This window comes from Petromyzon marinus (assembly GCF_048934315.1).
Source record: "Petromyzon marinus isolate PM22_M1 ecotype Great Lakes invasive population chromosome 80 unlocalized genomic scaffold, UKy_Petmar_22M1.pri1.0 chr80_unloc.3, whole genome shotgun sequence".
NCBI lineage: Eukaryota > Metazoa > Chordata > Hyperoartia > Petromyzontiformes > Petromyzontidae > Petromyzon > Petromyzon marinus.
This window is the reverse complement of record NW_027422631.1, coordinates 705,599-720,349: the sequence shown is the minus strand read 5'-3', so window position 1 is coordinate 720,349 and position 14,751 is coordinate 705,599. Positions and strand designations below refer to the sequence as shown.

At 53.5% G+C, this 14,751-nt stretch overlaps 1 protein-coding gene across 1 annotated transcript; it reads right to left on the bottom strand.

The window, feature by feature from the left end:
- Nucleotides 1–1,552: 1,552 nt before the first annotated feature.
- Nucleotides 1,553–12,706, bottom strand: LOC142908360 (uncharacterized). The gene is made up of 5 exons (XM_076058930.1): nt 12,378–12,706; nt 11,311–11,651; nt 10,261–10,328; nt 8,711–8,970; nt 1,553–5,041 (listed from the first exon to the last, which is right to left on the bottom strand). The coding sequence occupies exons 1-5, from the start codon at nt 12,574–12,576 to the stop codon at nt 4,050–4,052; spliced, it is 1,860 nt and encodes a 619-aa protein (XP_075915045.1). The 5' UTR covers nt 12,577–12,706; the 3' UTR covers nt 1,553–4,049.
- Nucleotides 12,707–14,751: the final 2,045 nt, after the last annotated feature.

Genomic DNA, 14,751 nt, shown 5'->3' with positions numbered 1-14,751 from the left:
TAATCTTACCTCAGGCGAGGTAACTTTACCTCAAATGAGGTAACTTTACCTCAGTTGAGATAACTTTACCTCAGGTGAGGTAACTTTACCTCAGATAGAGATAACTTTACCTCAGGTAGAGGTAACATTACCTCAGGTGAGGTAACTTTACCTCAGGTGAGGTAACTTTATCTCAGGTTAGTTAACTTTACCTCAGGTGAGGTAACTTTACCTCAGATAGAGGTAACATTACCTCAGATAGAGGTAACTTAACCTCAGGTAGAGGTAACATTACCTCAGGTAGAGGTAACTATACCTCAGGTAGAGGTAACTTAACCTCAGGTAGAGGTAACATTACCTCAGATAGAGGTAACTTTACCTCAGGTGAGGTAACATTACCTCAGGTAGAGGTAACTTTACCTCAGGTAGAGGTAACTTTACCCCAGATAGAGGTAACTTTACCTCAGATAGAGGTAACATTACCCCAGGTAGAGGTAACTTTACCCCAGATAGAGGTAACTTTACCCCAGATAGAGGTAACTTTACCTCAAATAGAGGTAACTTTACCTCAGGTAGAGGTAACATTACCTCAGATAGAGGTAACTTTACCTCAGATAGAGGTAACTTTACCTCAGGTGAGGTAACTTTACCTCAGGTGAGGTAACTTTACCTCAGGTAGAGGTAACTTTACCTCAGATAGAGGTAACTTTACCTCAGATAGAGGTAACTTTACCCCAGATAGAGGTAACGTTGTGTCAAAGTAACCCTCACGTAGTGCAGGCCGCGTGCCACTGTAATCGTTAAACACAACGCTCGCGTGACGTCACCACCTCACTTCACGCGGCAGCCTCGAAGTGCACCCAGCCTGGCACAGGCGCCGTGGGGACGTCGCCGTCACTGAGTGGCCAATGGCGGCGGTTGGTGGTGGGGAGTGGGGGGTGGGGGCATCGGGGGTGGGCGTGAGTGGGGGGTAACGGGGGAGTGGGGGGGGCGAGACGCGTGACGTCACCACGCAGTGACGTCATCAGAGTTTTTAAGTTAAAAAAATGTTTATTCTGGAGGAGGAATCCGATGAGCTGTGAAGCTCTTTATTATCCACAGACGTCCACAGTAGGGGCACGGGGTCAGAACTCCACAACAACAAACACAATACAACAAACACCATGGGAGTGCAGAGTATAGGAAAGGTAGGCACGTGACCAACACAAATCTGTAGGGGCGTGTGAATTGAAGTCTGTAGGGGCGCGTGAATTGAAGTCTGTTGGGGCGTGTGATTTGTAGTCTGTAGGGGCGTGTGAATTGTAGTCTGTAGGGGCGTGTGAATTGAAGTCTGTAGGGGCGTGTGAAGTGAAGTCTGTAGGACAGTGTGATGTGTAAGTTTGTTGGGTCATAGTTTTACCATCCTTGACGTGCAGGGATGACGACTAGGATTGGTGTTGTTAGGATCAGCGGCGAGCAGTTGTGACCAGGTGCTGCTGTGTATAACGATTACAGATGACAGTGAGGGGGAAAAAAGCATTTGATCCCCTGCTGATTTTGTACGTTTGCCCACTGACAAAAGAAATGATCAGTCTATAATTTTAACGGTTGGTTTATTTGAACAGCGAGAGACAGAATAACAACAAGAAAATCCAGAAAAACGCGAGTTTAAGAGCCGGGAGCCAACAACAACTTGGGGCTCGCAATGGCTACAGCGACTATTGTAATGGTCGATGCGGCCTCTGCGTTGAACAGCAGGAGACAACGGGTACAGTCTGGTTCCGCTACAACGCTGCGTGTTAGTTCTAACGACGCCAACTGGACGACGTAACGCCGTGAATGTATCGTAAGGGGATACACGCCGTCCGTAACGAGGACGCGGATTGGATGCGACGCGACCGAGCGAACGGAACTACGTCTCAACGCGAGTAGGAGTAAGCGGTTCTACGTGCGGCGGCCCCCGGCGTAGCGGCGTCGCAACGAGGAGGAGGCGTTGGGATGCTGCTGGATGCTTCTAGACGCTACCCACGCGCCTCGGTCTTAGTCCCGCCTCCGTCTTGCCCATCATCTCGTGTGTTATCGCGGACCACGCTTCACCCCCCCCCCCCTATAGTTTAAATTATTTCTCCACAACGCGGTTGTTCTTCAGGAACGCAACAACCACCGCCGCGTTGCAGGAGAACGACGGACCGTGAACGCGCTTCGACGATTCGCGGCAACGCGACGGCAACACAAAGCGCCACGCGCGGTCTCTCGCGACCGGCGGTATCTGCGACGAAGGTTTTTGTCGTCGTTGCCGCCGGGTTAGATGGCGTTGGATCACAATCCTGGCACGTCGCCCGATGAAGCCGGTCGCCGTTGTTATTTAATCGCCGGCGAAACGTCACCGGTACTCGAATTGTAAACGCTGTGGTGGGTTCACTCTCCCCGACACACAAGCGCCGTGTGTGCTGAAGTTGGTAACCAATTGGCACGTTTCGTTTACGTGACAAACCCTGACTGATTGGCCGTGTCAGGCGATGGTGGTGGGTGACGGTGGGTTAACGACACAATGTTTATGTTTACGAGATCTCTAACACAACAACAACAAAGAACAAACCTCTGTCACGGCAAAGTGTCACCACAGAGCAAGTCGCTGGGACCTCCTGGAGACACTGACAGAGCAGGTCGCTGGGACCTCCTGGAGACACTGACACAGAGCAAGTCGCTCCCACCTCCTGGAGACACCGGCACGGGCTGTGTGAGCTGGGCTGCCTTCACAACCAACGAGACGCCGGCGCTGCCAACTGGGACCAAGACGTCAGCGCTGCCTCCACCGGTCCGGTGAGGTCATTCTCAACAGCAGGTTTTTGTTTTTTTACTTCACTTTACTTTTCCAGGTAAGGCCCCCACTGAGCTGTGCGGTAGCGACCTGCCTATCACAAATGACGGCAGCGCACCGAAGTGGCTTATCACGTGACATTTACAGCAGCCAAATACTCTGAACGCATGTTGAGATGTTAACCACCTCTCCTGGTATACAGGAGATCGTTGGTTCGATTCCGACCCTGACGCCTGCTGTATATTTTGAGTTTGCGCGTGTCTCTCTCTCTCTCCCCGTGGTCGTGTGGATTTTTCTCCAGGTCCTCCGGTTTTTCCCCTCGACATTTAGAATCGAGATCACGCAATTAGAGTATCTGGCCGCTATCAATGTCCACACAATGATGAGCCACTTCGCTGAGCTTTCATTTGTGATGGCCAGGTGGTCGCGTCTGATAAAAGAGCCTCTACATATTCTGTTGGACCTTACTTAGTAAAATCCCAAGATAATGTTTGTTAGTTTAAGTAAGTATATAATTTTATACAGAATCACAAACTAACGCTCAACTTTCTTAACCGTGTAAGAGTCAACGCGCGCCACCACCGTGCGACGACACGCGAGCAACCGGGACGACGCAGAGAATCTCTCAACACTTTCCCACGTCCGAGACATCCGCAGAGTTGCAGGGTGGGTGTCACGGTTCATTGGGTGGGCGTCGCCGTTCACAGGGTGGGCGTCACCGTTCACGCGGTGGGCGTCGCCGTTCACGGGGTGGGCGTCGCCGTTCACGGGGTGGGCGTCGCCGTTCACGGGGTGGGTGTCGCCGTTCACGGGGTGGGTGTCGCCGTTCACGGGGTGTCACCGGTCACGGGGTGTCACCGGTCACGGGGTGGGTTTCACCGTTCACCGCTGCACACACTGCGCACGCTGCACGCACTGTACGTACGTCGCACGGGGCAGGGCTACGAGACGGCACGCGGTGCTCACGGAGACCGGCGGGAGACGTGCAGACTGGGGTATCTGTAGGTGGATCGCCCTGCGGTGCCCCCCTCTAGGGTAACAACAGTGCAGCTCTGCACGGGGGACTCTGCACACTCACACACACAGGGACCCCCAGGTGGTGGGGGTGGGGTGGGGACGTGCAGTGGTTGGGACCGGTTTAATCTCCCGCCCCCCACAGGGTGTGAGGCAGGTGTAGGAGGATTCCGTAGGTTTCCGTGTTCACGTTCAAAATCAGTTTCAAGAGTGGCACAGCCTCGGCTAATCACGTGGCCTGTTGTTTGAAACTAATTCACAGCTCGGCGCTGTACGCTTTGTGCTCAGGATGGCTGACTTTTCTGTTTTCACGTGGATGAGAAAATGCATTCTGGCCGGTGTGTGTTCTCTGGTGCCTGTGAAGTGTTGATGGCCGTTCAAACGCCTTCTCACACACGGTGCACGTGAACGGCTTCTCTCCCGTGTGTGTTCTCTGGTGGCTGTGAAGAGTTGATAGCCGTGCAAACGTCTTCTCACACACGGTGCACGTGAACGGCTTCTCTCCCGTGTGTGTTCTCTGGTGCCTGTGAAGATCTGGTAGTTGTGCAAACGCCTTCTCACACACGGTGCACTTGAACGGCTTCTCTCCCGTGTGTGTTCTCTGGTGCGTGTGAAGGTGTTGTAGATGTGCAAACGCCTTCTCACACACGTTGCACGTGAACGGCTTCTCTCCCGTGTGTGTTCTCTGGTGGCTGTGAAGAGCTGATAGCCATGCAAACGCCTTCTCACACACGGTGCACTTGAACGGCTTCTCTCCCGTGTGTGTTCTCTGATGGCTGTGAAGACTGGATAGGTCTGCAAACGCCTTCTCACACACGGTGCACTTGAACGGCTTCTCTCCCGTGTGTGTTCTCTGGTGCCTGTGAAGGTGTTGTAGATGTGCAAACGCCTTCTCACACACGTTGCACTTGAACGGCTTCTCTCCCGTGTGTGTTCTCTGGTGCCTGTGAAGAGCTGATAGCCGTGCAAACGCCTTTTCACACACGTTGCACTTGAACGGCTTCTCTCCCGTGTGTGTTCTCTGGTGTATCTTCAAGCAATTATTGTAGTTTGTGCTGAATGGACATTGGTCACACTGATGAGTTTTGTTACTGGTCTTAGTGGGGTGTCTCCTCTGCACGTGATGCTCTAGACTAGAGCGGCAGATGAACTGACGGTTGCAGGCAGGACACGGCAGCCTTGTGACCTCCACACCCACTCCACCTGCGTCATCCCAGAGGCACAAGACACGCGCGCACACACCAACAGCTAGACATGAACACTCTTGAACACGTGTGTGTATATACAAAGGTAAAGGTCCCCAACAGCCATATCAGTTGGGCAAGTGCTGTTTGTGAGTACCTATGAAGGCCGGCATGGCACACGATTGAGTAGGTGGCCAACACCAGGCCCGGCCGCCTTTGTCTCTCCAGTGGTGATGTTTCCACGTTTAAGCTAGGTACTCATTTGAGGCTGAGTCAACCTAGGGGAGGCCTAAATATTAACCACTGACGTTGGCCGTGAGTGGGAATCGAACTCAGGTGGCCGGGTTCGTAGTGCAGTGGGCCCCATTATATATACACACAAAGACAAAGAACCCCCGTCTAGCCTGTATACACTTTTGGGGCAAGTGCTGTTATCGGGCATCTATGAAGGCCAGAACAGCACACGAGTGGGAGGGTGGCCAGCACCACACGTGGCCGCCTTTGTCTCCCCAGTGGCGATGTTTACGACTACTACACACCACACCTGTTACGAACTTGCACCTTAGCAGTGTGTGTGGTGCTTATCATCTCTGGTGAGCAGTGGCTACCATCTCTGGTGAGCGGTGGATATCATCTCTGGTGAGTGGTGGTTATCATCTCTGGTGAGTGCTGGATATAATCTCTGGTGAGTGGTGGCTATCGTCTCTGGTGAGTGGTGGCTATCATCTCTGGTGAGTGGTAGCTATCATCTTCGGTGAACGGTGGCTAACATCTCTGGTGAGTGGTGGCTATCATCTCTGGTGAGTGGTGGCTAACATCTCTGTTGAGCGGTGGCTGTCATCTTTGGTGAGTGGTGGCTATCATCTCTGGTGAGTGGTGGCTATCATCTCTGGTGAGTGGTGGCTATCATCTCTGGTAAGTGGTGGCATATCATCTCTGGTGAGTGGTGGCTATCATCTCTGGTGAATGGTGGCTATCATCTCTGGTGAGTGGTGGCTATCATCTCTGGTGAGTGGTGGCTATCATCTCTGGTGAGCGGTGGCTATCGTCTCTGGTGAGTGGTGGCTATCATCTCTGGTGAGTGGTGACTATCATCTCTGGTGAGTGGTGACTATCGTCTCTGGTGACCGGTGGCTATCATCTCTAGTGAGCGGTGGCTATCATCTCCGGTGAGTGGTGGCTATCATCTCTGGTGAGCGGTGGGTATCATCTCTGGTGAGTGGTCACTATCATATCTGGTGAGTGGTGACTATCATCTCTGGTGAGTGGTGGCTATCATTTCTGGTGAGTGGTGACTATCATCTCTGGTGAGTGGTGACTATCATCTCTGGTGAGTGGTGGCTATTATCTCTGGTGAGTGGTGGCTATCATCTCTGGTGAGTGGTGGCTATCATCTCTGCTGAGTGGTGGCTATCATCTCTGGTGAGTGGTGGCTATCATCTCTGCTGAGTGGTGGCTATCATCTCTGGTGAGTGGTGGCTACCATCTTTAGTGAGTGGTGGCTATCATATCTGGTGAGTGGTGGCTACCATCTCTGGTGAGTGGTGGCTACCATCTCTGATGAGTGGTGGCTACCATCTCTGGTGAGTGGTGGCTACCATCTCTGGTGAGTGATGGCTATCATCTCTGGTGAGTGGTGGCTACCATCTCTGGTGAGCGGTGGCTATCATCTCTGGTGAGTGGTGGCTATCATCTCTGGTGAGTGGTGGCTATCATCTCTGGTGAGTGGTGGCTATCGTCTCTGGTGAGTGGTGGCTATCATCTTTAGTGAGTGGTGGCTATCATCTCTGGTGAGCAGTGGCTATCATCTCTGGTGAGTGGTGGCTATCATCTCTGGTGAGTGGTGGCTATCATCTCTGGTGAGTGGTGGCTATCGTCTCTGGTGAGTGGTGGCTATCATCTCTGGTGAGTGGTGGCTATCATCTCTGGTGAGTGGTGGCTATCATCTCTGGTGAGTGGTGGCTATCATCTCTGATGAGTGGTGGCTATCATTGCTGGTGAGTGGGGGCTATCATCTCTGGTGAGTGGTGGCTATCATCTCTGGTGAGCGGTGGCTATCATCTCTGGTAAGCGGAAGCTATCATCTCTGGTGAGTGGTGGCTATCATTGCTGGTGAGTGGTGGCTATCATCTCTGGTGAGTGGTGGCTATCATCTCTGGTGAGTGGTGGCTATCATCTCTGGTGAGTGGTGGCTATCATCTCTGGTGAGTGGTGGCTATCATCTCTGGTGAGTGGTGGCTATCATCTCTGGTGAGTGGTGGCTATCATCTCTGGTGAGTGGTGGCTATCATCTCTGGTGAGTGGTGGTTATCATCTCTGGTGAGTGGTGGCTATCATCTCTGGTGAGTGGTGGCTATCATCTCTGGTGAGTGGTGGCTATCATCTCTGGTGAGTGGTGGCTATCATCTCTGGTGGGTAGTGACTATCATATCTGGTGAGTGGTGCCTATCATCTCTGGTGAGTGGTGGCTATTATCTCTGGTGAGTGGTGGCTATCATCTCTGGTGAGTGGTGGCTATCATCTCTGCTGAGTGGTGGCTATCATCTCTGGTGAGTGGTGGCTATCATCTCTGCTGAGTGGTGGCTATCATCTCTGGTGAGTGGTGGCTACCATCTTTAGTGAGTGGTGGCTATCATATCTGGTGAGTGGTGGCTACCATCTCTGGTGAGTGGTGGCTACCATCTCTGATGAGTGGTGGCTACCATCTCTGGTGAGTGGTGGCTACCATCTCTGGTGAGTGATGGCTATCATCTCTGGTGAGTGGTGGCTACCATCTCTGGTGAGCGGTGGCTATCATCTCTGGTGAGTGGTGGCTATCATCTCTGGTGAGTGGTGGCTATCATCTCTGGTGAGTGGTGGCTATCGTCTCTGGTGAGTGGTGGCTATCATCTTTAGTGAGTGGTGGCTATCATCTCTGGTGAGCAGTGGCTATCATCTCTGGTGAGTGGTGGCTATCATCTCTGGTGAGTGGTGGCTATCATCTCTGGTGAGTGGTGGCTATCGTCTCTGGTGAGTGGTGGCTATCATCTCTGGTGAGTGGTGGCTATCATCTCTGGTGAGTGGTGGCTATCATCTCTGGTGAGTGGTGGCTATCATCTCTGATGAGTGGTGGCTATCATTGCTGGTGAGTGGGGGCTATCATCTCTGGTGAGTGGTGGCTATCATCTCTGGTGAGCGGTGGCTATCATCTCTGGTAAGCGGAAGCTATCATCTCTGGTGAGTGGTGGCTATCATTGCTGGTGAGTGGTGGCTATCATCTCTGGTGAGTGGTGGCTATCATCTCTGGTGAGTGGTGGCTATCATCTCTGGTGAGTGGTGGCTATCATCTCTGGTGAGTGGTGGCTATCATCTCTGGTGAGTGGTGGCTATCATCTCTGGTGAGTGGTGGCTATCATCTCTGGTGAGTGGTGGCTATCATCTCTGGTGAGTGGTGGTTATCATCTCTGGTGAGTGGTGGCTATCATCTCTGGTGAGTGGTGGCTATCATCTCTGGTGAGTGGTGGCTATCATCTCTGGTGAGTGGTGGCTATCATCTCTGGTGGGTAGTGACTATCATATCTGGTGAGTGGTGCCTATCATCTCTTGTGAGCGGTGGCTATCATCTCTGGTGAGCGGTGGCTATCGTCTCTGGTGAGCGGTGGCTATCATCTCTGGTGAGTGGTGGCTATCATCTCTGGTGAGTGGTGGCTATAGTCTGGTGAGCAGTGGTGAGTCTCTGGTGAGCGGTGCTCACAGTGTTCCTCGCTTGGTGGAGGCTGCACGGGCTGCAGGTCTCTGGCGGTGGCCCTGGGAGCCAACTCGCTGCTGCTGCTGCGGCGTCGCGAGGGCTCGGCCTCGCAGGCGATGCCCAGCTCCTGGGCGAACTCCTCGCCGTACCAGACCAGCAGCTCAGAGCCGGGCCCCACGGCACGGAACGTGCGGTAGTAAATCTGCCCCCGGTGCTGGAAGGCCACCAGGTTCTGCTCCTGCTCATTCCTCGCGCAGTTGACGAACCTGCGGGGGCAGACGCGGGGGGCGGGGTGGGGCCGTTAGCGAGCGCCTATTAATGGCCGGCACTGGGCGCTACGTTGGGGTGGTGGGGCTGGAACCACGCTCAGTACCGGGTGCTCATTTGATGCCGAGTCGACCAAGGGGAGGCCCAGGGTCTCTGTGTGCAGTGGTTCTGGTTTCTGTGTGTGGTGGTTCTGGTCTTTGTGTGTAGTGGCTCTGGTCACTCTGTATGGTGCTTCTGGTCTGTGTGTAGTGGTTCTGGCCTCGAGTGGTTCCGGTCTCTGTGTACAGTGGTTCTTGCCTCTGTGTGTGGTGGTTCTGGTGTTTGTAGTGGTTCTGGCCTCTGTGTGTCGTGGTTCTGGTCTCTGTGTAGTGGTTCTGGTCTCTGTGTCTAGTGGTTCTGGTCTCTGTGTGTAGTGGTTCTGGTCTCTCTGTGTAGTGGTTCTGGTCTCTGTAGTGGTTCTGGTCTCTGTGTGTAGTAGTTCTGGTCTCTGTGTGTAGTGGTTCTGGTCTCTATGTGTAGTGGTTCTGGTCTCTGTGTGTGGTGGTTCTGGTCTCTGTATGTCATGGTTCTGGTCTCTGTGTGTAGTGGTTTTGGTCTCTGTGTGTAGTGGTTCTGGTCACTTTGTGTGGTGGTTCTGGTCTCTGTGTGTCGTGGTTCTGGTCTCTGTGTGTAGTGGTTCTGGTCTCTGTGTCTAGTGGTTCTGGTCTCTGTGTGTAGTGGTTCTGGTCTCTCTGTGTAGTGGTTCTGGTCTCTGTAGTGGTTCTGGTCTCTGTAGTGGTTCTGGTCTCTGTGTGTAGTAGTTCTGGTCTCTGTGTGTAGTGGTTCTGGTCTCTATGTGTAGTGGTTCTGGTCTCTCTGTGTGGTGGTTCTGGTTTCTGTATGTCATGGTTCTGGTCTCTGTGTGTAGTGGTTCTGGTCTCTGTGTGTAGTGGTTCTGGTCACTTTGTGTGGTGGTTCTGGTCTCTGTGTGTAGTGGTTCTGGTCTCTGTGTGTGGTGGTTCTGGTCTCTGTGTGTAGTGGTTCTGGTCTCTGTGTGTAGTGGTTCTGGTCTCTGTAGTGGTTCTGGTCTCTGTGTGTAGCGGTTCTGGTCACTTTGTGTAGTGGTTCTGGTCTCTGTGTGTGGTGGTTCTGGTCTCTGTGTGTAGTGGTTCTGGTCTCTGTAGTGGTTCTGGTCTCTGTGTGTAGCGGTTCTGGTCTCTGTTTGGTGGTTCTGGTCTCTGTAGTGGTTCTGGTCTCTGTGTGGAGTGGTTCTGGTCTCTCTGTGCAGTGGTCCTTAAGACAAGAATCACCTCATCCAGTTTGATTTAGATTCATCCTGAGCGTCAACATATTCACGATCCTTTTTGTTTTTGTAAATCTGAAACACACACGCACACGAGCAGATCCACAGATAACTCACGTGAGTTGGACCGTAACTTGAACTTCTTTCGTACCGGACGTAGCCAACCGTGCTGATCGGAGGTGCGGGGGGAAGGACAACAAACTAAACACTAAGAGCAGTTCTAAAGAAATGAATTTTAAATCTACAAGATTTAAAAGTGCATAGCTCCCAGTGGCTTCCTCATATTGGAAGCAAGAACCTTCCAGACGACCGCAGAAGTGCGTCTGTAAGAGCCGCGCCATGCGCTGACCATCGTCTTTGCACGATGGGTCGCCAAACGCCGCTGCTGCTGCTGCGAGCATCAACAGAGTTTGCGTGATGATGGTTTATGCTTCTTGACGAGATAAGCCGCGAGGTGTCGTGGTTTATTTTTGCGTAAGGAGTGCGTGAGGAGGAACCACGAGTCTGTGGTTCCTCCTTACGCATCGAAGTTGTTCTGTCCTTGCGAGCGAGCGGCTACTGTGGGTTACAAGTTGAACTCATAATGACGTGAAATTTTGGGTCTCTCTGTGAGTCTGTGGGGCCCTGTGTGAGTCTCTGAGTCTCTGTCCAAGTCTCTAGGTCTCTGTGTGAGTCTCTAGGTCTCTGTGTGAGTCTGTGGGTCTCTGTGCAAGTCTGTGGGTCTCTCTGTGAGTCTGTGGGTCCCTGTGTGAGCCTCTAAGGCTCTGTGTGAGTCTCTGGGTCTCTGTGTGAGTCTGTGGGTCTCTGTGCAAGTCTGTGGGTCTCTCTGTGAGTCTGTGGGTCCCTGTGTGAGCCTCTAAGGCTCTGTGTGAGTCTCTGGGTCTCTGTGTGAGTCTGTGGGTCTCTGTATGAGTCTGTGGGTCTCTCTGTGCGAGTCTCTGGGTCTCTGTGTGAGTCTGTGGGTCTCTGTGCGAGTCTCTGGGTCTCTGTGTGAGTCTGTGGGTGACTGTGTGAAGCTATGGGTTTCTCTGTATCTCCCTCACGAGCCTCCTCTCCACACACGACGACGACGATGATGATGTAGGAATAGGAGGAGGCTGCAGCAGTGGCAGTGGCAGCAGCAGCAGCTCACCAGCCAGCAGTACTCGCTCACGGGGTTCTCCTCAGACACCTCTCCCTGGTAGGGCCCAAACATCACCCCCTTGGGCAGCTTCTTCCTGTTGCTCCACACCCCGAGGCCGGCGCCGGCGATGGAGGAGGCGCCGACGGTGAGGCCCTGGGGCAGGCTGAGCCGGGCCCTGTCGGCCACTCCCGGGGCCACGGCCGCGTCCGCGATGAACTCTGGCGGGCCGTGCACGGAGCACTCCCCCAGGTAGAAATCCCTGCACAGCTCGCAGACTGAGAGCCACAGCAGCAGCAGCAGGAGGGGGGCGAATCGCAGTAGCAACAGCAGCAGCAGCAGTGGCACTGTGAGAGAGTGAGAGGGTGAGGAGCGCTCCAGACAAATGCCTCCCTCCCTCCCTCTCTGCATGGTGAATTTATTTAGCTCGCTCATCGGAGATGTATCCGCTGTAACCCTCCCTGCATCCCTCCCCTCCCTACCTGCCAGCATCCCTGAGCGAGGGAGCAAAAGAGAGAGAGGTGAGTGAGAGAAAGGGAGCGTGTGAGAGGGAGGGCGAGGGGGAGAGAGTGAGAGGGAGCAGGTGGAATATATCGAGTGAGAGCGCGGGAGCAATAGAGGGAGATAGGTGAGAGTGTGAGAAAGTGAGAGTGTAACAAAGGGAGAGAGAAATAGGTGAGAGTGTGACAGTGAGAGTGTGACAGTGAGAGAGATAGGTGAGAAAGAGTAAGAGAGGGAGAGTGAGAAAGTGACAGTGAGAGAGTGACAGTGAGAGAGAGAGAGAAAGTGACAGTGTGAGAGAGAGTGAGAGAGTGACAGTGTGAGATAGTGAGAAAGTGACAGAGTGAGAGAGAGAGTGACAGTGAGAGAGTGAGTGAGAAAGTGACAGAGAGAGAGAGAGTGACAGTGAGAGTGTGAGAAAGTGACAGTGAGAGAGAGAGTGAGAGAGTAACAGAGAGAGTGAGAAAGTGAGAGAGAGAGGTAGAGGCAGCAGGGGGTCTCACAGAAGAAGTCGTCGTCCTGGGGCTCCTCCACCTCTGTGTAGACTTTCCTCTCGCGCTGCCGCAGGCCGTAGCGAGAGCGAGCGCTGAGCGACACCGCCGCAGCCTGGGCGGAGGAGGCCGGCGGCACGGAGGAGCCTGCGGGCAAACGCGGCGAGATGTTGACCACCTCTCGCGGTGTACGGGAGGTCGTGGGTTCCATCCCGACCCTGACGAAGCCTGCCGTACATCTGGAGCCCGCGCGTCTCTCTCTCTCTCTCCTCCCTGACGAGATGTTGACTCCCTCGCGTGGTCTACGGGAGGTCGTGGGTGCGATCCCGACCCTGACGACCCACGCTGTACGTTTGGAGTCTGCGTGTTGTACCTCCCCGTGGTTGTGCGGATTTTTCTCCGGGTCCTCCGGTTTTCCCCTCGACGTTCAGAATCGACGTCACGCGTTGAGGGTAATTTGGCCTCCTATAAATGTCCACGTGATGACGATGGTGACAAGTCACTTTGCTGAGCTATCATTTGTGATAGCCAGGACGCTTCTGAAAAAACAGCTACACGGCTCAGTGGGGCTCACCCTGGTAAAATAAACATTGTTTAGTTCATAGGCTGCATCAGTACCAGCAGCAGCACTGACGGGGGCACATGTAGCAGTAGCATCAACAGCAGTGGCGACTTCCAACAGCAGCAGCGGAAGATTGCGGAGTTCCGGTGGGAATAGAGGGGAGCGTGGAGTTCCGGTGAGAATAGAGGGGAGTGTGGAGTTCCGGTGAGAATAGAGGGGGAGCGTGGAGTTCCGGTGGGAATAGAGGTGGAGCGTGGAGTTCCGGTGAGAATAGAGGGGAGTGTGGAGTTCCGGTGAGAATAGAGGGGAGCGTGGAGTTCCGGTGAGAATAGAGGGGAGTGTGGAGTTCCGGTGAGAATAGAGGGGAACGTGGAGTTCCGGTGAGAATAGATGGGAGCGTGGAGTTCCGGTGAGAATAGAGGGGAGTGTGGAGTTCCGGTGAGAATAGAGGGGAACGTGGAGTTCCGGTGAGAATAGAGGGGAGCGTGGAGTTCCGGTGAGAATAGAGGGGAGTGTGGAGTTCCGGTGAGAATAGAGGGGGAGCGTGGAGTTCCGGTGAGAATAGAGGAGCGTGGAGTTCCGGTGAGAATAGAGGGGAGTGTGGAGTTCCGGTGAGAATAGAGGGGAGCGTGGAGTTCCAGTGAGAATAGAGGAGCGTGGAGTTCCGGTGAGAATAGAGGGGAGCGTGGAGTTCCGGTGAGAATAGAGGGGAACGTGGAGTTCCGGTGAGAATAGAGGGGAGTGTGGAGTTCCGGTGAGAATAGAGGGGGAGCGTGGAGTTCCGGTGAGAATAGAGGGGAACGTGGAGTTCCGGTGAGAATAGAGGGGAGTGTGGAGTTCTGGTGAGAATAGAGGGGGAGCGTGGAGTTCCGGTGAGAATAGAGGGGAGAGTGGAGTTCCGGTGAGAATAGAGGGGAGTGTGGAGTTCCGGTGAGAATAGAGGGGAGTGTGGAGTTCCGGTGAGAATAGAGGGGAGTGTGGAGTTGCGGTGTGAATAGAAATCACCGCTGCAGGCTACCCACCTCCACGTATCCTCTGGAGCACCACCCTCAGGGCCTCCTTGCAGGCGGTGGCTCTGCGCTCCAGCCTGAACATCGCCATCCTGGCCTTGTGCACCTCCCTCAGCTCAAATCCCCTGAACTCCTCCTCCTGCTGCTGCTCCTCCTCCACGCCCTGCAAGATGCTCCACACGTACTCCAGAGCTTCCGCTTTAGTCTGAGAGGAGGGGGCGGTGGGGTGAGGGATCGGAAGGGGGTGTGGGGGGCAGAGTTGGTGCGGTGACCAGCGGTGGCTAGGAGATGTTAACTCCCTCGCCTGGTACGCAGGAGGTCGCGGGTTCGATCTCGACCCTGACACCTCATCGGATTCCTCCAGTACAATACATATTCTAATTCTGATATTCTGATTCTGTATATCTGATTCCATACATCACGCATAACCATGCCGTCGTCATGCTGAACCTCGGTGGGTATGGCAGGCCAAGCCTCTTCTACGAAAAGTAAAAAGTAATAAAATACTAATTAAGATTCTTCCACTGATCTGTATTTCGTCATTTCTGTACGACTCCAATAATTTTGATCGTCAAAATCGCCAAATTTGCGGAGCTCCGCTGCAAATACAGGGAGACGAGAGGTGAGGCAGCGACGAGCTCAGCATCCCCTCTGATTGCGCAACTCCTCAGAAACTGGATGGAGCGCGGGCAATAAGCGCGTGCCTGTTACCATCTCTCTGTAATGATTGGGATTATACAGAAATTACATTTATAACAGAGCAGTGGAATTTTTTATTTTTTACTTTTCGTAACAGCTATTTTCATTGGAGTAT